This window comes from Bubalus kerabau, chromosome 6, assembly GCF_029407905.1.
Source record: "Bubalus kerabau isolate K-KA32 ecotype Philippines breed swamp buffalo chromosome 6, PCC_UOA_SB_1v2, whole genome shotgun sequence".
In the NCBI taxonomy this organism is placed as follows: domain Eukaryota; kingdom Metazoa; phylum Chordata; class Mammalia; order Artiodactyla; family Bovidae; genus Bubalus; species Bubalus kerabau.
The window spans coordinates 17,556,280-17,583,123 of record NC_073629.1 but is presented as its reverse complement, the minus strand read 5'-3'; the positions used below and the strand labels follow the sequence as shown (position 1 = coordinate 17,583,123).

The 26,844-nt window shown below is 47.3% G+C and overlaps 1 protein-coding gene across 1 annotated transcript; it reads right to left on the bottom strand.

The window, feature by feature from the left end:
* Nucleotides 1–15,692: 15,692 nt before the first annotated feature.
* Nucleotides 15,693–16,927, bottom strand: LOC129656021 (protein S100-A7-like). Its single transcript, XM_055586821.1, has 2 exons — nt 16,787–16,927; nt 15,693–15,857 (listed from the first exon to the last, which is right to left on the bottom strand). Exons 1-2 carry the CDS (start codon nt 16,925–16,927, stop codon nt 15,693–15,695), a joined length of 306 nt encoding a protein of 101 aa, XP_055442796.1.
* Nucleotides 16,928–26,844: the final 9,917 nt, after the last annotated feature.

Here is a 26,844-nt window from a genome sequence, read left to right as displayed (position 1 = left end):
TCAGTCGTGTCCGACTATGTGCGGCCCCATAGATGGCAGCCCACCAGGCTCCCCCGTCCCTGGGATTCTCCAGGCAAGAACACTGGAGTGGGTTGCCATTTCCTTCTCCAATAAAAGGAACAAAATCTTGCCATTTGCAACATGAAAGGACATAGAGTATATTAAGCTAAGAGAAATAAGTCAGAGTGAGAAGGACAAATACAGTACAATTTCACTTGTATATGGAATAGTAAAAATAAGTCAACATACATAAGAAAACAGAAAAAGAGTCATAGATACAGAGAACAAACGTGATTGCCAGGAAAGAGAAGTGATAAAATAAATTGGAAAGGAAGATTAAGACTTACAAGCTTGCAAGTTATAAATAAATGAGTAAGGAGCTGAAATACACATCTTGGAGACGATAGTAATATAAGAAGTTTGTTTGCTTGCAGATATAACTAGAATTATTGTGGGGATCATTTGTAATCTATAGAAATATTACATCAGTATGTTGTGCGTCTGGAACTACCATTGTTGTAAGTCAGTTATACCTGGAATTATCATTGGTGCAAGTGAATTATGCTTCAATTAAAGAAAATTACAAAGAACTAGAAAATAAGCAAGCCCTACGCAAATGTCTAGCAAATTATCCATGGGTGAAATGTTTCGCTTTTCAAGAATAATGACATGTTTAACAATAAAGACTGATATTTTGAAGAAAGATTCAAATAGGAAAGTGCATCATAGCAGGATTAAACAACCCAGAAGCAAATGCACGTTGCTGTAAAGATTAATAAAATATTGAAAATATCATAGTAGATAAAATTTAAATTAGGAGAAATATGATGAAAAAGTGTATGGTAGGAAAGTAGAGGGAAAGAAGGCAACACTTAAACCCTGCTGAATAAATATTTCTGGAAAATAGATGTAGCAAAAAAATTGCAACCTATTTGATGAATGTATCAAAAGTGGAAGATAGATCTCATATATGAACGATTGGAATATCTGGGAAAAACATCAAAGCCAAGATGGAAAGCAAATCCTAAAGATTATTATGCAAATTATTCTGAAAGTAAAGAAAGGTTTAAAACTAATTAAAGAGAACTATGAGAATTAAATTGCAGTATGCAGGTCAGAAAGCAAGATGAAATTAAAAGATGCTTACTCCTTGGAAAGACAGTTATGACCAACCTAGATAGCATATTAAAAAGTAGAGCTATTACTTGGCCATCAAAGGTCTTTTCTTCCAAGGAGTAAGTGTTTTTTAATTTCATGGCTGCAGTCATCATCTGCAGTGATTTTGGAGCCCACAGAAATAAAGTCAGCCACTGTTTCCACTGTTTCCCCATCTATTTGCTATGAAGTGATGTGACCAGATGCCATGATCTTAGCTTCCTGAATGTTGAGCTTTAAGCCAACTTTTTCACTCTCCTCTTTCACTTTCATCAAGAGGCTCTTTAGTTCTTCTTCACTTTCCGCCATAAGAGTGGTATCATCTGCATATCTGAGGTTATTGATATTTCTCTCGGCAATCTTGATTCCAACTTGTGCTTCATTCAGCCCTGCGTTTCTCATGATGTACTCTGCATATAAGTTAAATAAGCAGGTCACAATATACAGCCCTATTTGGAACCAGTCTGTTGTTCCATGTCCAGTTCGAACTGTTGCTTCCTGACCTGCATACACATTTCTCAAGAGGCAGATCAGGTGGCGTGGTATTCCCATCGCTTTCAGAATTTTTCAGTTTATTGTGATCTTCACAGTCAAAGGCTTTGGCATAGTCAACAAAACAGAAATAGATGTTTTTCTGGAACTCTCTTGCTTTTTAGATGATCCAAAAGATGTTGCCAATTTGATCTCTGGTTCCTCTGCCTTTTCTAAAACCAACTTGAACATCTGGAAGTTCATGGTTCACCTATTGCTGAAGCCTGGCTTGGAGAATTTTGAGCATTACTTTACTAGTGTGTGAGATGAGTGCAATTGTGCAGTAGTTTGAGCATTCTTTGGCATTGCCTTTCTTTGGGATTGGAATGAAAACTGACCTTTTCCAGTCCTGTGGCCACTGCTGAGTTTTCCAAATTTGCTGACATGTTGAGTGCAGCACTTTCACAGCATCATCTTTTAGGATTTGAAATAGCTCAACTGGAATTCCATCACCTCCAACTAGTTTTGTTCATAGTGATGCTTCCTAAGGCCTACTTGACTTCACATTCCAGGATGTCTGGCTCTAGGTGAGTGATCACATCATCGTGATTATTTTGGTTGTGAAGATCTTTTCTGTATAGTTCTTCTGTGTATTCTTGCCACCTCTTTTCATTATCTTCTGTTTCTGTTAGGTCAGTACCATTTCTGTCCTTTATTGTGCCCATCTTTGCATGAAATGTTGCCTTGGTATCTCTAATTTTCTTGAAGAGATCTCTAGTCTTTCCCATTCTGCTGTTTTCCTCTATTTCTTTGCATTGATCACTGAGGAAGACTTTCTTATCTCTCCTTGCTATTCTTTGGAAGTCTGCATTCAAAGGGTATATCTTTCCTTTTCTCCTTTGCTTTTGGCTTCTCTTCTTTTCTCAGCTATTTGTATGGCCTCCTCAGACAGCCATTTTGCCTTTTTGCATTTCTTTTTCTTGGGGATGGTCTTGATCACTGCCTCTTGTACAATGGCACAAACTTCCATCCATAGTTCATCAGGCATTCTGTCTGTCAGATCTAATCCCTTGAATCTATTTCTCACTTCCACTGTATAATCGTAAGAGATTTGATTTAGGTCATACCTGAATGGTCTAGTGGTTTTCCCTATTTTCTTCAACTGAAGTCTTAATTTGGCAATAAGGAGTTCATGATCTGAGCCACAGTCAGCTCCTGGTCTTGTTTTTGCTGACTGTATAGAGCTTCTCCATCTTTGGCTGCAAAGAATATAATCAATCTGATTTTGATATTGACATCTGGTGATGTCCTTGTGTAGAGTCTTCTCTTGTGTTGTGGAAGAAGCTGTTTGCTATGACCAGTGCATTCTCTTGGCAAAACTCTTAGCCTTTGACCTGCTTCGTTTAGTACTCCAAGGCCAAATTTGCCTGTTACCAGGTATTTCTTGACTTCCTACTTTTGCACTGCAGTCCCCTATAACGAAAAGGACATCTTTTTTGGGTGTTAGTTCTAGAAGGTCTTGTAGGTCTTCATAGTACTTTTCAACTTCAGCTTCTTTGGCATTACTGGTTGGGGCATAGACTTGGATTACTGGGAATTGAATGGTTTGCCTTGGAAATGAACAGAGATCATTCTGTCATTTTTGAGATTGCATCCAGGTACTGCATTTTGGACTCTTTTTTGACTATGATGGCTACTCCATTTCTTCTAGGGGATTCCTGCCCACAGTAGTAGATATAATGGTCATCTGAGTTAAATTCACCCATTCCAGTCAATTTTAGTTCCCTGAGTCCTAAAATGTCGATGTTATCTCTTGCCATCTCTTGTTTGACCACTTCCAATTTGCCTTGATTCATGAACCTGACATTCCAGGTTCCTATGCAATATTGCTCTTTACAGCATTGAACCTTGCTTCTATCACCAGTCACATCCATAGCTTGGTATTGTTTTTGCTTTGGTTCCATCCCTTCATTTTTCTGGAGTTATTTCTCCACTGATCTCCAGTAGCAAATTAGGCACCTACTGACCTGGGGAGTTCCTCTTTCATTTTGCCTTTTCATACCGTTCATGGGGTTCTCAAGGCAAGAATACTGAAGTGGTTCACCATTCCCTTCTCCAGTGGACCACATTCTGTCATACCTCTCCACCATGACCCGCCTGTCTTGGGTGGCCCCACGGGCATGGCTTAGTCTCATTGAGTTAGACAAGGCTGTGGTCCTAGTGTGATTAAATTGACTAGTTTTCTGTGAGTATGCTTTCAGTGTGTCTGCCCTCTGATGCCCTCTTGCAACACCTACCATCTTACTTGGGTTTCTCTTACCTTGGATGTGGGGTATCTCTTCAAGGCTGCTCCAGCAAAGCACAGCCACTGCTCCTTACCTTGGACAAGGGGTATCTCCTCACCACCATCCCTCCTGACCTTGAACGTGGAGTAGCTCCTCTAGGCCCTCCTGCGCCAGTGCAGCCACCACTCCTTGGAGGTGGGGTTGCTCCTCCCGGCTGCCGCCCCTGGCCTCAGGCATGGGGTAGGTTCTCCAGGCCACCACCCCTGGCCTCAGGCTTCGGGTAGGTCCTCCCGGCCGCTGCCCCTGGCCTCGGACTTGGGGTAGCTCCTCTCAGCCGTTCCTATGCCATCGCAGCCTGGCACTCTCAGCCGCTGCGCCTGACCTCGGACATGGGGTAATTCCTCTTGGCCACCTCCCCTCGGGCAAGGGGTCCTACCGGCTTCTGCCCCTGACCTCAGACGTGGGGTAGCTCCTCTCGGCTGCGCTAAATGAGCCAGTCGCAGCCACCCACCCTCCTTCTAAAGGTCCCATGCACACACTGCCACACTCAGTGCCCCTGACCCTGCAGCAGGCCACCATCAACTCATGCCTCCGCCAGAGACTCCTGAACACTCACAGGCAAATGTGGGTCAATCTCTTGTGGGGTCACCGCTCCTTTCTCCTGGGTCCTGGTGTGCAAAAGGTTCTGTTTGTGCCCTCCAAGAGTCTGTTTCCCCAGTCCTGTGTAAGTTTTGGTGGTACTATGGTGAGGCTAATGGTGACCCCCTCCAAGAGGGCTTATGCCATACCTAGGTCTGCTGCCCCAGACTTTCACACTAATGACTGCCAAAGTCAGCTGTTAATCTGCCTGCAGTTGCCCTGGGGTCTGTTACCACATAGGTCATCTTATACTTATGGGCAGGGTGTGGACCTCTGGTGCTGTTAGTACTTCGAGGCATGGGCATGGAGGAGGGAACCCCTTGCTCCATGACGAGGATCCCTTGGCTGTCATGGGCAGGTCAGAACATCCACACTTGGACCCACCCCTGGGTTTTCATTTTGGCTTTTCCACTTAGGAGATCAAGTGCTGAGAACATAGATCCCTGCACCCTCTCAGCTGAATACATGAACCAAACCTGGGGAAGAGCTATGTTGAATGCATAAGAGGGAATACACAGATTGCTCCAAAAAGGGCCCTGAGACTGTGTTGGGTCTTCTGGTCTGCTGCACCTGGAGATTCACCCATGCTCTTTGCGTCTGGAACAAAGTAGGGCACCCATCTAGGTGACCGTGTGCAAGGACAGACCAGAACTCGCATTTGAGACCTTGCAGGGGCCAGGTGGGCACTTGCTCCCTGGTCTGCTTTCATGAGGGCAATAGCAGACTTGCCACCTTTCTCTCAAGTACGGTTTTCTAAAGCCACATACCCCGCTGGGCAAAGTGGGGACAAAGGTAAATGAGTCAGTCCCTGGTGTAGTGTGAGGAGTCCTTTCAATACAAATGAAACTGGTAAGAAGTCTAGCTGGCTCCAGTCAATGTTTTGGATGGTCATTTTGGAACAGTGCTAACCATGCACCAGAGGCAAGGGTTGGCTGGGAGCAGACAGTTCCCTATGTTCATTTCTGAGCCAGGTACTGTGCTAAGAAATGGAGATACAGTAATAAAAATGTTGTAATGGCTGCCCCCTGTCCCGTAAAGTGCCCATTTTCTATGTCCTTTCCACTGCAGTTGCTAATTCTTTCCAGTTGGAAGCCCTTCAAACCTTTCAGACCAAGGGTCAGAGTTAGCATTGGTGCCCATCTCCAGCACCTTTTTCAGAGCATTTCTCCACTGTTCTGCACATGTTCACAGCCTTCCCCACCACTGAGGCTTTCATCATGCTGCCATGAGATTTATCCTCCTTGCTTGTTCATTTTGCACACATTTCTGATGCATAGAGGGGTTAGACATGGGCCTTACATTCACCCTTTCTGTCTTACCAGGACAGTATATCTGGAGTAAGTCCACCGTCTTAGGCCAGATTTCCCAGAAGGAGAGATAAGATGGGGATTCTTGTGTAAGTGGTTTATTGGGGGAGTACTCTCAGGGGAAGCATGGCAGGAAATGAGGGAACTGCACAGGACAGGGGAAGAGGCAAGACAAAGATGAGAGCTCAGCTTCTGTTTAGATTCAGTCTGATTCTATGAGGGGCTCCAAAGGATGAAGGAAATCAGAGATTGTCCGATTCTGAGGCAGCGAGGCCCACCTTTTGTTCCCCTTTGTCAGGTCATCCCTAACAAACAGCAAACTGTCCCCAGAGGAGGCAATCCTGGCTTTCCTGGGCCTGGAAGCTCCTTTGCAGCACATTGTTCAGTCTACTTTCTTGAATAAAAATAGAATAATAATAGCAAACATGTACAGCAGATACTTGGGCTTCCCAGGTGGTGCAGTGGTAAAGAATCCACCTGCCAGTGCAGGAAATGTGGGTTTGACCCCTGAGCCAGGAAGGTCCCCTGAAGAAGGAAATGGCAACCTGTTCCAGTATTCTTGCTAGGGAAATCCCACGGACAGAGAAGCCTAGTGAGGTACAGCCGTGTGGCCACAAAGAGTCGGACACAGCTGAGCATGCAAGCACAGCAGACACCACCTGTCCATCTCTCTCTAAAGCGCTTTATCTAACTTAACTCCTTTACCCTCCAAAACAATCGAGGAGGCACATACTGCCACCCCCCCTTTACTGGTGAGACACTGAGGCACAGAGAAGGTAAGTCCTGCCAACCTGGGGCCAGAATTTATGCTATTAACCAGGATGCATTGGAAGTGCTTTGAAGGCAGCTGCTGGCCCCATTTCCAATCCTCCCCCTAACACCTCTGCTTTTTTTTAATTTTCCTTTTTTCTGGTTATTGTGCTTTTTATTTCTCCCTGATGTTCCAAGATTCATTATTTTATTATTCTTTTTCTATTTTAAGAACTTCCTTCAGCTGCTTGTTTTAGGTAGTTCTGCTAGGGAGGAATTCTTAGTTTTTTCTTCAACTTAGAGTGTGTTGATTTCCCTCTCATTCTTTTTTTTTTAATTTATTTTTAATTGCAAGATATTTGCCTTACAATGTTGTGTTGGTTGCTGCCATACATCAACATGAATCAGTCATAGGTACACATATGTTTCCTCCCTCTCGAGCCTCTCTCCCACCCCCTAACCCATTCCACCTCTCTAGGTTGTCACAGAGTACCAGGTTGAGCTCCCTGAGTCATAGAGAAAATTCCCACTGGCTATCTATTTTACAAGTCTGGGTTAGTTTCCTGTGGGATCATTGCTCCTTTCTCCTGGGTCCTGATGCACAGAAGGTTTTGTTTGTGCCCTCCAATAGTCTGTTTCCCCAGTCCTGTGTAAGTTCTGGTAGCTCTATGGTGGGGTTAATGGCGACCTCCTCCAAAAGGGCTTATGCCATACCCAGGTTGTCTGTACCCAGAGCCCCTGCCTCTGTAGCAGGCCACTGCTGACCCATACCTCCGCAGGAGGCACTCAAACACTCAAAGGCAGGTCTGGCCCAGTCTCTGTGGGTCTCCTGGTGTGCACAAGGATTTGTTCGAGCCCTCTGAGCATTTCTGGTGGGTATGGGGTTTGATCCTAAATGCGATTTTGCACCTCCTACCATCTTGCTGGGGCTTCTCCTTTGCCCTTGGACTTGGGGTATCTTTTCTTGGTGAGATCCAACATTCTCCTGTCAACGCTTGTTCATCAGCAAGTTGTAATTTTGGACTTCTCACAGGAGAAGATAAATGCACGTCCTTCTACTGTGCCGTCTTAGACAGGGCAATCCCTGCCTGAGATATAGTCAGATTGATTAAATCCTTTGCAGCCAAAGATGGACAATCTCTATACAGTCAGCAAAAACAAGACCAGGAGCTGACTGTGGCTCAGATCATGAACTCCTTATTGCCAAATTCAGGCTTAAATTGAAGAAAGTAGGGAAAACCACTAGACCATTCAGCTATAACCTAAATCAAATCTCTTACAATTATACAGTGGAAGTGAGAAATAGATTCAAGGGATTAGATCTGATAGAGTGGCTGAAGAACTATGGATAGAGGTTCATGACATTGTACAAGAAACAAGGATCAAGACCATCCCCAAGAAAAAGAAATGCAAAAAGGCAAAATGGTTGTCTGAGAAGGCCTTACAAATAGATGAGAAAAGAAGAGAAGGAAAAGGCAAAGGAGAAAAGGAAAGATATACCCATTTGAATGCAGACTTCCAAAGAATAGCAAGGAGAGACAAGAAAGCCTTCTTCAGTGATCACTGCAAAGAAATAGAGGAAAGCAATAGAATGGAAAATACTAGAGATCTCTTCAAGAAAATAAGAGATACCAAGGGAACATTTCATGCAAAGATGGGCTTGATAAAGGACATAAATGGTATGGACCTAACAGAGGCAGAAAATATTAAGAAGAGGTGGCAAGAATACACAGAAGAACTCTACAGAAAAGATCTTCATGACCCAGATAATCACAATGATGGGATTAACCACCTAGAGCCAGACATCTTGGAATGCAAAGTCAAGTGGGCCTTAGGAAGCATCATTACTAGCAAAGCTAGTGGAGGTGATGGAATTCCATTGACCTATTTCAAATCTTAAAAAATAATGCTGTGAAAGTGCTACACTCAATATGCCAGCAAATTTGGAAAACTCGGCAGTGACCACAGGACTGGAAAAAGTCAGTTTTCATTCCAATCCCAAAGAAAGGCAATGCCAAAGAATGTTCAGACTACCCCAAAATTGCACTCATCTCACAAGAGAGCAAAGTAATGCTCAAAATTCTCCAAGCCAGGCTTCAACAGTACATGAACTGTGAACTTCCAGATATTCACCCTGGATTTAGAAAAGGCAGAAGAACCAGAGATCAAATTGCTAACATCTTTTGGATCATTGAAAAAGCAAAACAATTTCATAAAAACATCTACTTCTGCTTTATTGACTACAATAAAGCCTTTGACTGTGTGGATCACAACAAATTGTGGAAAATTCTTCAAGTGATGGGAATACCAGACCACCTTACCTGATTCCTGAGAAATCTGGGGCAGGTTAAGAAACAACAGTTAGAACTGGACATGGAACAACAGATTGGTTCCAAATCAGGAAAGGAGTGTGTCAAGGCTGTATATTGTCACCCTGCTTATTTAACTTATATGCAGAGTAAATCATGAGAAATGCCAGGCTGGATGAAGCACAAGCTCGAATCGAGACTGCCAGACTGCCATATTAATAACCTCAGATATGCAGATGACACCACCCTTATGGCAGAAAGTGAAGAGGAACTTAATGAAAGTGAGAGAGTGAAAAAGCTGGGTTAGAACTCAACATTCAGAAAACTAAGATCATGGCATCTGGCAAATAGATGGGGAAACAATGGAAACAGTGACAGACTTAATGTTTTGGGGTTCCAAAATCACTACAGATGGTGACTGCAGCCATGAAATTAAAAGATGCTCCTTGGAAGAAAAGCTATGACCAACCTAGACAGCATGTTAAAAAGCAGAGACATTACTTTGCCAGCAAAGGTCTGTCTAGTCAGAGCTATGGTTTTTCCAGTAGTCCTGTATGGAAGTGAGAGTTGAACTATGAAGAAGGCCATGCTTTATAAGCATCAGTTCAAAAGAATTGAAAAGATTGAAAGCATCAATTCTTCTGTGGCATTGGAGAAGAGTCCCTTGAGAGTCCCTTGGACTGCAGGGAGATATAACCAGTCCCTTCTAAAGGAAATCAGTCCTGAATTTTCATTGGAAGGACTGATGCTGAAGCTGAAACTCCAATACTTTGGCCACCTGAGGGGAAGAACTGGCTCATTGGAAAAGACCCTGATGCTGGGAAAGATTGAAGGTAGGAGGAGAAGGGGACAACAGAGGATGAGATGGTTGGATGGCATCACTGACATGATGGACATGAGTTTGAATAAACTCTGGTAGTTGGTGATGGACCAGGAAGCCTGGTGTGCTGCAGTCCACAGGGTAGAAAGAGTCGGACACACCTGAGTGACAGAACTGACTGACTGATCTATTTTAAGTATGGTAATGTATATGTTTCAATGCTACTCTCTCAATTCTTCCACCCTCTCCTTCTGCTGTGTCCACAAGTCTATTCTACCATTTTCTATCTCTGGTTACTGGAAGCAATTTGGTTTGCAGAATGTATCTGGTGGTAAAATCATTTGAAAACCTGGTACAGGAGGGCCTGCCTGGAGGAGGCTGGCGGGCAGGCCATGTAGAGGATACAGAGATGCTTCCAAGGAGTGAAGTGCAGATTTAGTCAGTGGACGCACATATATGGGTTCATGCTGTGTGTGTGTGTGTGTGTGTCTGTGTGTCTGTGCACGCACGTGTGTGTGTGCATGTGCATGTTGAGGGAAAGCTGGGGGAAAAGCAGAACCAGAACGCCTGCTGTTAGGGAGGCCTCTGGTGCTCTTGGGGGCTTCCCTGGTGCCTCAGTGGTAAAGAACCTGCCTGCCAACGCAGGAGACTCAGGAGATGCGGGTTCGACACCTGGGTCAGGAAGATCCCCTGGAAGAGGGCATGGCGACCCACTCCAATATTCTTGGAATGGGGTTCCAGAATCCCATGGACAGAAGAGCCTGGCGGATTATAGTCCATGGGGTTGCAAAGAGTAGGACATGACTTAGTGACTGAGCATGCATGCGTGCTGGTGCTCCTGGTGGACCCTGAGAGCTGGGAGGAACAGCTTCAGGGGAATAGGGTGGACTTCAAGGATGGGCCCTACTAGAGAGAGGTGTGAGAAGCAGCCCCGAGGAGCATGAGGCTGCCGGGGTGGGTGCTCACTGTATATTCCAGGCTCCCCTCACTCCACGGACAGTGATTCGTAGCGCAGGGCAGGCAGAGTGAACCCAGTGAGCCAGCAGGCTGCTGTTCCGGCCCCACAGGTCCCGTTGGTGACTGGAGGTAACAACATCCTCCCTGCAGGATTCAGACCCCCAGGGCACTGAGCCCGAGCAGCAGGGATGCTCAGCAGGAGTCGAGACCACTGGGTCTGACCCCGAGTCTGCCCCTTCCCAGCTCTGTGACTTCAGCCAAGCCAACCTGCCTCCTGGACCACGGTCCCTTCAGCTGTAAAATGAGATAAATACCCTCGTTGCCTTTCTGGGCCGTTGGCTAGGCAAAACATTTCCAGTTAAAGTGGTTTTCCTCAGAAGGCACAAGTGCTTCCTCTGTAGCAGACCCTTTGGGAGTGGCCAGTGATCAGCAGGAGCAGGAGAACCAGAAGCCCCCTCCCCACTGCCTGGGCCATGGAGTCAGTTCCCAGGGCCTTGATGAGTCAGGGCCCTGGTGGTTTTGCTGTCGCTCTCCTGGCCACCTGTCTGTGCACACACCTGCCCTGGATGGTGGGCTCCAATGGAGCAAAGCCAGGGCAGAGACCCTCCTCACTCAGCCCAGAGTCAGACAGAGAGTCAGAATTTCTGCTGTCCTAGGAGCTGGCCTTCAGAGTCAGCAAGTCTTGGGTTTCACCCTGGCTTTGGCATTTACCAGGAAGCACTCCTGGGAGGTTTACTGAGCCCTCAGCCTCACATCTGTAAACTGGGATACTGAGACCTGTGACACAGGGTTTTTCTGAGGATTAAGTGAGGCGATGCACTTAAAGCTCTCAGCACGCCGTCTGGCATGTAGTAAATGTCACTGAGGGCAGCAGCTCTTACATGATTGACAGTTAATGAAGGCTGGTCTAGTGACTCACTGGATACATAATCAGACACTCTGGTTCCACCTGCAAAGCCCCAAATGTTCTATTTCCTGAGGCACAGCATCCCTCTCATCTTCCCTCTGTCACCAGCTGCCAGGCCAGCCCCACGGGGCTCTGAGTGGGGTCTGGGCCGGGCTGAGTGTGAGTCCCCACCCAGAGCAGTGTCACCTGGGCAACGGATGGAACAAGTGCAAATCTGAGGACTGTAAAGAGATTGCCCTTCACCTCGGAGCAGAGCTCTCACTCCTCCATGCCACTTTGCTTCTTACAGGTTGAAGGCACGAGGCCCCAGCTTTGCTCCCTGCTCAGCCCAGGGGACTCCCTCTGGGCCAAGAGTCTTGCGGGCATCAGAAAGAGTCATTTCTCTTCTCCCTCTAGGCCTCAATGTGCTCTACTGGGCACTGAGGGGCTGGACTAGATAGATAACCTCCTACGTCCTTTTGGTGGCTCTGTGACATCCAGGGAGATTCACAAAACTTCTAGGGAGAAGGTCTTTGTAGGTAATCAAGTGCTTAGTGCTGAGTCACTCAGTCATGTCTGACTCTTTGTGACCCCATGGACTGTAGCTCCCCAGGCTCCTCTGTTCATGGGGATTCTCCTGGCAAAAATACTGCAGTGGGTTGCGATTCTCTCCTCCAGGGGATCTTCTCAACCCAGGTCTCCAGCACTGTAGGCAGATTCTTTACCATCTGAGCCACCAGGGAAGCCCATGAATACTGGAGTGGGTAGCCTATCCCTGCTCCAAGGGATCTTCCTGACCTAGTAACCGAACCGGGATCTCCTGAATTGCAGGCGGATTCCTTATCATCTGAGCTACCAAGGAAGCCCAGGTAACTGAGGATAGACCCAAATCTAGGATTTCCAGAGCCTTCTCTACCCTCTGCTGCCTTTTTTCTGCTTACTCTGCAGTTTGTGGCATCCCCTAGCTTTTGGGGCTCAGGTCTTTTCAAGGTGCTCAGAGAGGAACTGGAGGGCCCACAGCCCATACCTCCATGTTTGTAACATCCCTCTTGTCCCAAATCCTGGGACTGCTATTCACCATTATTCTGGCCTCAGCTCGTCTTGATCTGGAGTTAGGATGGACTAGCCTACAAATCCCAAGAGCAAATGCCCCATTACCCTCTGGGCTCCACTTGCATCCCATGACTTGGTGAAAATTAGCCTCACCTCCAGCAGGGCCCTGGGGGGCTTCTCTGGTTGGGCCATAGAGCCTGGCTCCCCAGGTGGCAAGTGGTAAAGAACCTGCCAGAGCAGGAGGTGCAAGAGCTGTGAACTCATTCCCTGGGGTGGGAAGAACCCCTGGAGGAGGAAATGGCAACCCACTCCAGTATTCTTGCCTGGAAAATTCCACAGACAGAGGAGCCTGGTGGGACCACAGTCCATAGGGTTGCAAAAGAGTTGGACGCGACTGAGTGACTGAGAACGCGCACACACACAGGGGAATAAAGGTGAGCGAGGGTAGTTTGAGACTGCGATCCCAGGGGTGTCAGACTAGGGAGAATGACTGTCGAGCATCCTGGAGCACAGGCAGGCCCTCCCTAGAGCTTCCTGGTGTCCAGTGTGTGCTGCCATTACAGCCGAAGAGCAGCCACGGAAAGCCCAGAGCCAGGGCTCCCGCCCCATCCCTGCAGCCCACACTCACCCTGCTTGTTCTCCCTCTGCCTCTGCCGTCCTCCCCCCTCGCTCCAGGCCAGGGCTGTAATCGAGTTTTCCTTTGTTTGATATCTTCTCCCCGAAGTAAAGAAAGAGCCAGATTTTTTGCTTTTTTTTTTTTTAATTAAACTTTTTATTTTGTATTGGGGTATACCCTATTAACAGGGTTTCCCAGGTGGCACTAGTGGTAAAAACCCACCTATCAACGCAGGAGCCGGGAGACATGGGTGGATCCTTGGGTCGGGAAGACCCCCTGGAGGAGGGTATGGGAACCCACTCCAGTACTCTTGCTGCAGAATCCCAAGGACAGAGGAGCCTAGTGGGCTACAGTCCATAGCCTCGCACAGAGTCGAATGTGACTAAATCGACTCAGCATGAGTGCGTAGCCTAATAACAATGTTGTCTAGTTTCAGGCGGATGGAAGGGACTTAACCACACGTGTATATGTATCCATTCTCTGCCAAACTTTTCTCCTCTCCAGGCTGCCCCTTAACATTGAGCAGCGTTCCCTCTGCTATATAGTAGGTGGTCCTTGTTCGTTATCCATTCTAAATATGCAAGTGTGTATCTGCTCATCTCAAGCTAACTATCCTTTCGTTCCATCCCTCCCAACTGCAATCATAAATTGGTTCTCTAAGTCTGGGAGTTTGTTAGAGCCAGATTTCTTAGAAGAGTTCTTTAAGAAAGAAGACAAGACCAAGATGAGAAGATCAGCTTTCCCGAGTTTCTCTCTAGTGAGGCTGCAGTTGCCATAGATGTACACAGCCAGTCCCATGGCGAGAAGCCCTGTACTGAGGGTCAGAGATTAGCCAGGCCCAGCTCAGCCCAGAGGTCTCAACGAAGACCTCTCGGGAGTCAGTAAAGTGTTGCCTGCCTTGTTCTGATTACTAGTGTTATTTTTTAATCACTTTTATTAGTGCTATTTTCTTATTTTTAAAAAATTTGTTTATTTTAATTGGAGGCTAATTACTTTACAATATTGTAGTGGTTTGCCATATATTGACATGAATCAGCCTATTTTCTTATTTTTCATTGGTTATGAATGTTTGCAAAATAGTCTGCCACGGATGTTCCTCAAGCAGAGAGGAGGTGATGGTCTGGAAATTGAAGTGCTCAAGGAATGGTGTCAAGGAAGCTGAGCAGTCACCCCCGTGGACAATAACTTGTCCTACATGGCACCTGCTGGCGGGAGAGCAGAAGGATGTGGAGACGGTTGCCTGATTCGTCCAGGAAGAAGGTTTGCCTGAATAAGAGGTTAGTGGGAGGCTGAGTGGGCCGGGGGTGGGGGTGGGGAGTGATAGGGCCAGAAGAGGTGCCCTCAAGCAGGGCACGCTGGCTGAATCTGCAGGGGACATGATCTGTAAGTGGCACTGGGGAGGGGGTAAGCACTGACTCTGCCTCGTGGTGCCCTGGAGATACTCTGAGGAGTGCCAGTGATCTGTTTGGGAAGCCCCTGTGTTGTGCTTGTTTCTAAATCCTCAGCCCCTAGCACCTTGCCTGGCTTCAAAGGGCCAGTGGGTAATGACATGCCCCTACCCATGGCAGATAGAGGAGACGGGCATGTACACGCTCGGCACAGCCCCCCTTCTCCTCCCTGAGAGGGTTCTCCACTGGGCTCCTTCTGCAGTCCTGTCTCCTCACTTGACTCCCATGGGATGTCTGGACCCCTGGACTAGCTAGACCTCCTCTGCCTGGAGCGTCCATCACCATGTGCTATCCCCAAACACCCAGCTCCTGGCTTGTAGCAAACAGCTACTGAGAATCAGCTCAGCAAACAGGGTGACTCTCACTTCCACAGGGACACTCACACAGGCGAAAACACACCAATGCTTGCACAGGAACCAGGACACAGCCCAAGGACCCCAGGCCACAGGACAGGAGACTCCACCGTCTGGTACTGCTGAGCCTCCTGTTCACAGCGACAAATGGCCCGTGTCCTCAAACTCCCCTGCGCACCCCCCCCAGCAAGAAAACCCTTTTAAATCGGTGCCAGTCTCCACAGCCCCTCGGGAAAATGCTGGGGCAGGAGGCCCAGTGTGGAGACACTGGCTTCTGCTTCCTGTGGTTTCTTGGTCACCGGATGCTGAGCCCTGCCTTCACAAGGAAAAGCATGTCTGGGGCCTGCTGGAATGGTTTGTCCTGGCCTCCATCTCTGGGACCCCAAATGGCTATATTTATTAGGGAGCAGGGACAGAGGTGGACAAGAGGCCCTGCCGAGAAAAATGCTCGCTGATGCTGGAGGCCATGAGAGGGTGCGCTGCTGCACCTTCTTGGTCCATCCACCTGGTGGAAATTCCAGAAAATATTCACCAAGGAGTAGCAGTTTTGACAACATAGGCGCCCCCATAAAGAAAGGAAATAAGCCAGAATCTGGGGGGACAACACTTTATTGTTTCTTGGGTTGTCCGGAGGCCTCTGGGCTCACTGATTTCCCCCAGAACAGAGCTCTGCTCCGTGGCTGTGGTTGTGGTAGTCTGTGGCTATGTCCACCAGCAAGGACAGGAACTCAGAAAAGTCAATCCTCTGGTCCTTATTCTTGTCCTTTTTCTCAAAGATATCGGACAAGTATTGTCTGCCCCTTTTCTCCTGTGGGAAGAAGACACCAAAATAGGCAAATTCAGCTCCACAAAAGCAATGAGCTGGGAGAAGAGGAAGAAGTAGAGACAGAGAAATGAGGACCCAACGCAGCACAGAGGTGTCTGGTGTGGCATTGAGGAGGGGAGGTGTGGGATGAGGTGGGGACACTGACGTTGCCCAGCAGTTCAATGGAGAGTCCTTCCCCAAATGTGAACTTGGATGAAAGCCTGACATGGTGAGCAGGCTCTGCCCAGAGCTGTCCTGATCAGTCTGCTGGTGGGGGGAGTCTCCAGCCCAAGACCACCCCCCCCCACTCCCCCCAACTCCCTGCAGGTGACCACCTACCTAAGTTCTGCTCAGGGACTCAAAATAAGCCCTACCCTTGTCTGCCTCGTGCCAACCCCTTCTTCTTTTGACCTATGAGATCTTACTTGCTCTGAGTTCCCTCTTCTTGCTTTCCCTAGTAACCTCTTCTTTTTGTAATCAGTTCAGTTCATCGAATTGTCCAGTTAAATCAGGTCGGTGGATGAGTTCTTTGTTGTATAAAATGGTCTTAAGTTCTGTCAGTGATGGAATTTCTGTCACCTTCCCTCTGATCTCAAGAACCCTGAGGGGAGCCTCTAGAGCCTCTCAAGATCTGAGCAGAAGAGTTTGAGTCTCATACAGAAGCTGGGACAGGCGAGAGGGGACCCGTCCACTGCCCTCCAGTTGTAGCGCTTCTTGATAACTTATCATCAACTACTTATATGCACACATTTTTCTACTTTGCCACATACATCATCTCTTTACACCCTGATATAGGTCAGGATAGGCAGTTCTATGATGCCCTTTTGCAGATGAGAAAGTGAGGATCAGAGAACAGAGGGACTTGTCACCCAGGAAAGGGTCGTCAGTCATGCCAGGACCCAGTCACCATGGGGGACCAGAACCCCACTCACACAGGCACTGAGGAAGTTCTGGAAGTTCTCCTTCATCAGCCGCAGCAGGTCCTCCTTCTCGATGGTGTCATCGTGTCCCGAGTATTTGTGAAACAGATTGATCAAGTCTGTAATGGCCTGCTCAAGCTGAGAGACGCTCATCTTGGCTTCAAAAGAGCTGCCAGAGAGGAGTCAGTGACCTTTTGTGTCCTTCCCCCAGGAGAGGGTCCCCAAGTTAGGACACCTGGATGGGGACTGAGCAGCCAGCGAAGCGTGGCTCATTTGGAGCAGAAGAAACTGCTTCTTTGCATGGTGGAAGGAGTAGCTGAGGAGCAGGAGGGCGCAACCAAGCATGGGGCTGGGCCCCCACAGCTCAGGGTGTGAGTAGGTGAAGGAGATTGGCAGGCTGCACTGTGGGGAGGACCACAGTGTGTGGAAGCAGAGATGGGGGGTTAGCCCCAGCGAGAAGACTGAGCCTGAGGTGGGACCCAGCAACCAGAGTCTTTGGATGACCCCACACCCCAAACAGCAGCAAATCCATCCCCTCCAGGTTCAGCATCAGGGTCAGAGTCACGGGGGCAGCACAGTGTCACCTCTGATCTGGTCTGAGCCTCCTGGGCTGCTTCAGGAAGACCCCCTAGAAACCCACCGGGACCATGAAGCAAGCTCTACAATAAATGGACAGAAATGCAGTCCTGTCCTGAGCCCTGGTGAGGGTCTTCCTGGACCAGCCCTGAGACAGAAAGAGGGACTGGGGATCAGAATCAGCCTGGGGTTTGGACTGAACAGAAATAGCTGCCCCAGGTCCAGGCTGTTGGGTGGAATGTGGGAGATGGGGGTCCTTCCGATTTTCTGTTACTGGGCACTATCTGCATCTCCAAGGCTTGACCTCATTCAAATAAAGAGAACGTCTGACTTCCCTAAGCAGGTTCTTCCCCCAGCAGTCAGAGGTCTAGGCTGCCTGGGACCCCAGCCAGAGAAACTGGACAGAAAGGCCCTCCCATGCCAGACTTTCCTAAGCAGCCAGGACATGACCCTGCATCATGCATGTCAACATCTAAGACAAAGCCCCCTGCCTTCTGATGTAGGAGAAACAGCCCACTGTTCTGTCAATAAGAGGACCCACCCAAGGCTTCTGTCAACGTGGCCAAGACCAGAGCCGAGCCCTGCGTGCAGATGGTCCCTGAGTATTTTCCTGCTGGGAGGAGGTGGGGAGCTCTGGTTGATCAGTCTCTTACCCAGGTCAGGGCAGGACGTCTCACCAGAGTTATGGTGAGTGGGGGTCCCAGGCCTGGGGTTAAGGCTTTGGCTGGGACTCCCACTCTCCTCAAGGGTGAGGTCAGTGGGTTTTTTGACCTGATAAGCAGGTGAGTCCAGACAAGGAAGAAAGCAAGAGGAGAGGGAGGGTCCTCAGCTCCCACTGGGCACGTGTCCACAAGAGCATCACCGAGGAGCCAGTGGAGGACCAGGGAGTATTGGTCATCTTGCCACACAGATGGGACCTCAGCATGTTGGCGGCAGAGTCAGGACTGGACCACAGGCTCCTGCATCCCCTCCCAGAGCTGCTTCCCGGCTCCTCCTACAAAAGGTAGATAGGCCGGAGCAGACTTACCTGATCAGAGGAGACGTCACCAAGGAGAAGGATGAGTGAGATGCTCACTGGACAGAGACTGGTCCCTTTATAAGGCTTAGCTGGGTGCTTCCCGTGGCCTGTGGCTCTGTTCGCTCTCTGCTTCTTGGAGCATTGCCCCACTCAGGTGGGTGGGCCACACCCAGGAGGGTGTGCTCAGCCTTTCCCAGCAGAACCCCAGGACACACTGCACCTCCCAGGATCTTTCCCTAGAGGCTTCTCTGTCCCCTGCTTGATCTAGGGCTGGGCAACTGGTGGGATGTACTGCAACAGGACTGGGAACAGAGTAGAGAAAACTGGGTTTCTGGACCTAAAGTGGATGGAATTTTGGACTCTGAAGGCTGCATGGTCTCCATTTTTATTTATTCAGTCATTCTACAAACTCGGTCTCAGAACAATAACCCCACCGCCACTTACTGAGAACTGAAGGTACTCCAGGGCTCAGCATACCTACCCACTCTTGCTCTCTCTTTAGTCCTTCACCAACCAGGCGCTAGGTCTGTTGTCTCCATGTAAGAGTGGAAAATACGTGCATCAGGACTTCAAGTGAACTAAGACTACACCGCTAGTAGACAGCAGTCAGGACCAGATCCCTGAAAATCTGGTCCAATTCTTAGTCTTAATGCTTTAACTAGACTTGTTGTTTCACCTCAGGCCCTGCCTTCTGGGACTCACAGTCACATCACCTCACTGCCATCTTCACACCTGGTCCTCGGGGGATCCTGGGAGGGAGACAGGTGTCAGGACCCACAGTGACGGACGAGGGAACACAGAGAGGGCAGTGGGCTCAGCCTGGTCCCTTGCTGCTGAGGGAACACTCAGGGCCAGAACCTGAGTCCTGAGTTCACCTCCTCACTCTTGAATTCCCCTCGCAGCCCCTGGGGCGCCTGGACCACTCAGACCTCACTGTCTGGGTCCAGTGGTGGTGACAGCCGTGGAATGATCCGGGGGGCTACGACTTGGGCAAAGTTTCTTCTCAAAGTCTCTGATGCTGAATTCCTTCACGTCTTCCATGACCTTTCACTTTCCTCCATGCAAAACAATATCTTCGGAGTTGGCAGGCAAGCCCCAGGCTCTGGTGTGTCCAAACCTGCTGTTGAAATGCTAGGTGTGGGAACAAGATGGGGTAGTCAGCGGAGCCCCTCTAGGCTTGGTGAGGAAAGGGGCTGATGAATTACTGATACTGATCAATGTCCTACTCCCTCTTCCTGAATTTCCTCATATGACACAAGAGTGTCCTGGTTCATCTGGTGGGTAGTCCTCAGGCTCCCTGGGCCTCTGCTGAGCTGGTCTGATGTCACGCTAGGATGGGACCTATTTTTTGGACCAATCTCATTCACACCAAGCTTTCCACCAACTAGGAGAGGTCATAGCAGGGAATGGAGACCCCAAATGGGTGGTCAATGTCTGGGACCTCTTGAGGGTTTCTCCAGGGAGGCAGCACAGTCCAGGCTTCCTAAAAGATCCCACTTTGGTGGCAGAAGAAAACAAAAAACCACTTGTTATTTTTCTTGTTTGTCTATCTGTTTATTTATACTTATGTATTGCTTATATTTTGAGTGCAGACTCTGTTCTGGATGTGCGTGTAGGGGGAGCAGAGAGAGAAAGATATTGCGGGTGTGGATGGTACTTGAGTGTTGCTCCATCTCCTGGAGGCACGCGAGTAACTCAGTCTACCCTGTGTTGGGGATATACAGTGCGGTGCTGGTGGGAGCAGGGAGAGGGTGGGAGGCCCTGGCCCCAGACCTCAGAGACCCCAGACCTCCTGCAGTTCAGTGGTACTTCCCATGGGAGGCCTCCAGGCAGAGTCATGGTCCCCACGTCCTTGTGCATGTGGGTTGGTTTCTCACTGTCCCCTGGCCGCACTCGCTGAGGTCTGGTCCACGTCTCACTCTCACTGGCCCCGATGCCCAGAGCTAGGTGAGAACTCCACGGACACTGGTGGAACCAGCAAGTGAGGTATCTTCAGAAAGCTTCAGGGGAAGACTGTTGGAATTCTGAGGTGGGAGAAATCACTTGTCAGGTGGGGGAATCAGGGACAGCTTGGTTGGGGGCATCCATTGAATAGCCTTGGAGCATTGCCAGCAGCCGACACACTTTGGGGAGGTGGCAGTGAGATGGTGATCAGAGATAGGCACTTGCTCTGTCTGTGATCATTAGGGCTGTGCTGAGCATTGACCTGGGCTTCCAGAAGGAGTTAGGGGAGGGGCAAGAAGGGAGGGAGTGTGGGTGGGGCACTCAATGGAGGGTATCAGGACACAATGCTGCTTCTCAGATGCCACCCTGAAAACTCTAATGCAGCCTGGAGCCTGTGCTTGCCTCCTGAAAAGCTTTCCAGATCTTGTCTGGAATGGGTGTGTAGGGGGGATTTACTGTTATTAATTCTGTGACCCTGAGAACCAAAGGAATTTGCTTTCTCTTAGGTCATCTATGCAGACAGTGTTGAGGGGTGACCCTAGGGTTACTTCTGCTCAAATATGGGACATGGTGGAGAATCCACTCAAATTTGCAAAGATCATTCCTGATCTGCTTCCCAGCCTCTTAAAGGTAAGCCTGGCACATCTAGGCTGAAGCTGGAGAGTGGGAGGAAGTGGTGGGGTCCATTCCCAGAAGGCTCCCTGAGATTCTCATCTACAGACAGCACTGTTCCTATTCTGGTGGTGCCAATCATAGACCCAGTGGGAGACTGCTGCCCTGAGCGGGGATATTTGATTTTCTCTTTCTTTGGCTTCTGCTTGGCAGTGCTACTGAGGACTTGTCACACACAATTGTCACATGAGGTCTCTCCAGGGTTGCTGGGATGTCTTTGCTGGTTTCCATGTGAGCACCAATCAGCAAATTTTAATTTTTGCAGCTGTGTCTTCTGGTAGTAAAAGCTTCTGAATTTATCTATACTCTAATTTATATTCTTCTTATTTATTTATACTCTAATCTCTTCATGGACCTAACAGAAGCAGAAGATATTAAGAAAAGGTGGCAAGAATACACAGAAGAACTGTACAAAAAAGATCTTCACCACCCAGATAATCACGATGGTGTGATCACTCACTTAAAGCCAGACATCCTGGAATGTGAGGTCAAGTGGGCCTTAGGAAGCATCACTACGAACAAAGCTAGTGCAGGTGATGGAATTCCAGTTGAGCTATTTAAAATCCTAAAGGAGGATGCTGTGAAAGTGCTGCACCCAATATGCCAGCAAATTTGGAAAACTCAGCAGTGGTCACAGGACTGGAAAAGGTCAGTTTTCATTCCAATCCCAAAGAAAGGCAATGCCAAACAATGCTCAAACTACCACACAATTGCACTTATTTCACACGCTAGTAAAGTAATGCTCAAAATTCTCCAAGCCAGGCTTCAGCAATACGTGAACCATGAACTTCCAGATGTTCAACCTGGTTTTAGAAAACACAGAGGAACCAGAGATCAAATTGCCAACATCTGCTGGAACATGGAAAAAACAAGAGAGTTCCAGAAAAACATCTATTTCTGCTTTATTGACTATGCCAAAACCTTTGACTGTGTGGATCACAAGAAACTGTGGAAAATTCTGAAAGAGATGGGAATACCAGACCACCCGACCTGCCTCTTGAGAAACCTGTATGCAGGTCAGGAAGCAACAGTTAGAACTGGACATGGAACAACAGACCGGTTCCAAATAGGAAAAGGAGTACATCAAGGCTGTATATTGTCACCCTGCTTCTTTAACTTATATGCAGAGTACATCATGAGAAATGCTGGGCTGGAAGAAGCACAAGCTGGAATCAAGATTGCTGGGAGAAATATCAATAACCTCAGATATGCAGATGACACCACCCTTATGGCAGAAAGTGAAGAAGAACTAAAAAGCCTCTTGATGAAAGTGAAAGAGGAGACTGAAAAAGTTGGCTTAAAGCTCAACATTCAGAAAGCTAAGATCATGGCATCTGGTCCCATCACTTCATAGCAAATAGATAGGGAAACAGTGGAAACAGTGTCAGGCTTTATTTTTCTAGACTCCAAAATCACTGCAGATGGTGACTGCAGCCATGAAATTAAAAGATGCTTACTCCTTGGAAGAAAAGTTATGACCAACCTAGACAGCATATTAAAAAGCAGAGACATTATTACTTTGCCAACAAAGGTCCGTCTAGTCAAGGCTATGGTTTTTCCATTAGTCATATATGGATGTGAGAGTTGGACTATAAAGAAAGCTGAGAGCAGAAGAATTGATGCTTTTGAACTGTGGTGTTAGAGAAGACTCTTGAGAGTCCCTTGGACTGCAAGGAGATCCAACCAGTCCATCCTAAAGGAGATCAGTCCTGGGTGTTCATTGGAAGGACTGATGTTGAGGCTGAAACTCCAATACTTTGGCCATCTGATGCGAAGAGCTGACTCATTGTGAAAGACCCTGATTCTGGGAAAGATTGAAGGCAGGAGGAGTAGGGGATGACAGAGGATGGGATGGTTGGATGACATCACCAACTCAATGGACCTGGGTTTGGGTGGACTCTGGGAGTTGGTGATAGACAGGGAAGCCTGGCCTGCTGCGGTTCATGGGGTCACAAAGAGTCGGACATGAATGAGTGACTAAACTGAACTGAATCTTTTCCCAATGCTTACCACCAGGCTTTGCATAAAATCATGTTTTGGGGATAGAAGCAGAAGAATGAAGCTTCCATGCCCTCTCTGGCTGTGCTCCTCTCCTATACCTCCTGGAAGCCCTCCAAATCCTTTATTTTTGGGATTTTATGGCGTCCTCATCACTTGGGATGATGGATCATTAACTCCATTTTCAGTACTTCTCTCTTCTTAAGAGAATGAGGGAAGAACTGAACATTTCAAGCTTCTAATCATGGCTTGGTCATTTTGGTGACCAACCCTCAATTAGCAGCCCACCCAGAGTCACTTCTTTAAAGTGACACTCCTATCACCCAGGAGAGTACAAGGGTTTCAATGCCCTGTTGCCGGGAGCCAGCGTGAGGAACTCCGCCCGTGGCAAAGGTCATGAGGAAGGAGGCTCAGCATACGCAAAGGCAGGATCGAGCCTCAGGAGTCCCCCTGGAAATTCTCGAGCATCTACCCCCAAAACCAGAGTCTGCCCACTTCACTGCTTTGTGCTCTCACCTACACCTCTGACTTTACAGGGGGCTGTCCCCCCACCACCTCTCTCTGAAAAAGAGTTAACTTACAGCTCCAGTTAATAAAATTCCTGGGCATGACAAGAGTGTTTCAACCTACAAACTCCTTTGGAAGTCCTCTAGCCTGCCTGAATAGGTTCTTCCGGCCACATGTGATTGTTCAGAGCCTCCCAACTGTGAGAGGCATGAGGTGTTCTAAACTGTCTAAATACAGATTCCTTTGAGCAATTAAAATATTGAAATTGTATTGGTGAAGGGTTTTTCACTTGTTGGGCCAATGTTTGCTGCTAAGTTTCCATATCCCTTACCTACTGTGTCCCTGGGAGTGTATTGATTAATATAATTGGTGTATAGGAATGTAAGTAGTAGCTTTAATGTTTGTAACCTTGGACCCTTGAGTTAATTCTTTTCTTGTTATAGCCCACCACACCTTTGCCCTATAGGAATGCAACTTTATCTAATGCTTTTGGAGGGTGGCGTCTGACTTTAGAATGATCACCTTTAGAGAAAAATAAGTTTTCTGAAGAAAGGATCATAAAATGTTAACAGACCTCTTGGCCAGAAGATGATGTAATTCACTTAAACTTTTGCATATGATAAGTTTGCAGGAAGAAAGCCTGGCTCGATTAGGATCAAGGACTGCTGTCCTTGCATGACTCTACCCCTTCCCCCATTATCCTCTATGCACAACTTAAGGTATAAAAACTACTTTGGGAAATAAAGTGCGGGCCTTGTTCACCAGAACTTGGTCTCCCCACGTCGTTCTTTCTCTCACCTTCTGGCTGAATTCCCATCTGGAGCGTGGAGGCTCGTCAAGCCTACTAATTATGCCCGGGGTTCTAAGATCTGACCGGGGAGGCCTTAGTGTCTCCTCTCCTTCGGGAGAACAGGAGGACGCCTGCGGCCTACATAGGTGATATAAATTCCTTGCCTTGGAATTTTATTAGCTTTCCATGTAAACCAAGTTATTCAGCCTCTTTTCTCCACTGAATTTCTTTGCTGAGCTATCCTTATTACACCACTTTTTATATCCTTAATTAACATTTAATTAAGCAACTGTTTCCTGATCCTCGCCGACGCTGTCCCCGCTTCGAATTCCCTGGATCCACCAGGGCTGGACCCCGGCACCCTGAGTCAGGGTCAAAGACCAAGAATTAGAACAAAAGATGTTTCTAATGCAAGGGTTTGAGGAGCTTTGTGCCAGAAACAGGGGGCAGAGACCAATGTATACTTTCTATTATCTCTCAGCTCTAAGGAACACAGACTTCTGAATCATTCACTCTGGGGGATAGGGCTGGGGTGGCATGAGATAGAGTAAAAGCTGATTGGTTCTGTCTAATTGGTTGCATTTCTTAACACCAATAATGAAATGTCAGAAAAAAAAAAAAAACCTTTAAAAATTGAAACACCCAAAATAAAATACTTAAGACTAAACTTCACCAAGGAAGTGAAAGACTTAAATGCTGAGAACTATAAAACATTAATAAAGGAAACTGAAGGCAACTCAAAGAAATGGAATTATATTGCATGCTCTTGGATTGGAAGAATTAATATTGCTAAAATGGCCTTAAAAGCTTTTGCACAGCAAGGGAAGCCATAAACAAATGAAAGCAACCCTCGGGATGAGGGAAAATATTTACAAATGAAGCAACTGATGAGGGATTAATCTCCAAAATATACAAACAGCTCATGTATCTCAATATCAAAAAAAAAAACAAACAACCCAATGAAAAAAAATGGGTGGAAGATCTAAATAGACATTTCTCCTAAGAAGACATAAAGATAGCCAACAAACACATGAAAAGATGCTCAGCATTACTAATTCAGTTCAGTTCAGTTGCTCAGTTGTGTCCGACTCTTTGTGACACCATGAACCGCAACACGCCAGGCCTCCCTGTCCATCACCAACTCCCGGAGTTCACCCAGACTCACGTCCATCGAGTCAGTGATGCCATCCAACCATCTCATCCTCTGTCGTCCCCTTCTCTCCTGCCCCCAATCCCTCCCTGCCTTCAATCTTTCCCAACATCAGGGTCTTTCCCAATGAGTCAGCTCTTTGCATCAGGTGGCCAAAGTATTGGAGTTTCACCAGGACTGATCTCCTTTAGAATGGACTGGTTGGATCTCTTTGCAGTCCAAGGGACACTCAAGAGTCTTCTCCAACACCACAGTTCAGAAGCATCAATTCTTCGGTGCTCAGCAACATTACTAATAGTGAGATGCAAATCTAAACTACAAAGAGGTATCACCTTACACTGGTGAGAATGGCTGCTGTAAAAAAATCTACAAACAACAAATCCTGGAGAGGATGTTGAGAAAAGGGAACCCTTCTGTACTGTTGGTGGGAATGTAAATTGGTACAGCCACTATGGAGAACAGCATGGAGGTGCCTCAAAAAACTAAAAATAGAATTATCATATGACTCAGCAATCCCACTCCTGGGCATATACCTAGAGAAAGTAATTCAAAAGGATACATGCACCACAATGTTCATTGAAGCACAATTTACAACAGCTAGGACTGGAAGCAACCTAAATGTCCATCAACAGAGGAGTGGGTAAAGAAGATTTGGTATATATAATAGAATATTACTCACCCATTTAAAGGAATGAAACAGTGCCATTTGCAGAGACATGGATAGACCTAGAGCCTGTTATACGGAGTGAAGTAAGTCAGAAACAGAAAAACAAATATCATATAATAATATCACTTATATACAGAATCTAGAAAAATGGCACAGATGAACTATTCACAAAGCAGAAATAGAGAGACAGATGTAGAGAAAACTTATGGATATCAAAGTGGTAAGGAGGGGAGGTGAAACAATATATATTTTTTCCCAATATATATTTCCCAATTATATTGGGAAATTGGGATTGACATATATACACTACTATGTATAAAATATTGAGTTTCAAGCCAGCTTTTCACTCTCCTCTTTCACCCTCATCAAGAGGTTCTTTAGTTCCTCTTTACTTTCTGCCATTAGAGTGGTATCACCTGCATTTCTGAGGTTGTGGGTTTTTTTCTTGGCAATCTTGATTCCAGCCTGTGATTCATCCAGCTTGGCATTTTGCATAATGTACTCTGTGCTATGCTTAGGCGCTCAGTCATGTCTGACTCTTTGTGACCCCGTGGACTGTAGCCTGCCAGGTTCTTCTGTCCATGGGGATTCTCCAGGCAACAATACTGGAGTAGTTTGCCATGCCTTCCTTCAGAGGATCTTCCAGCCCCGAGATCGAACCTAGGTTTCCCACATTGCAGGCATATTCTTTACCCTCTGAGCTACCGGGGAAGCCCAAGAATACTGGAGTGGGTAGCCCATCTCTTCT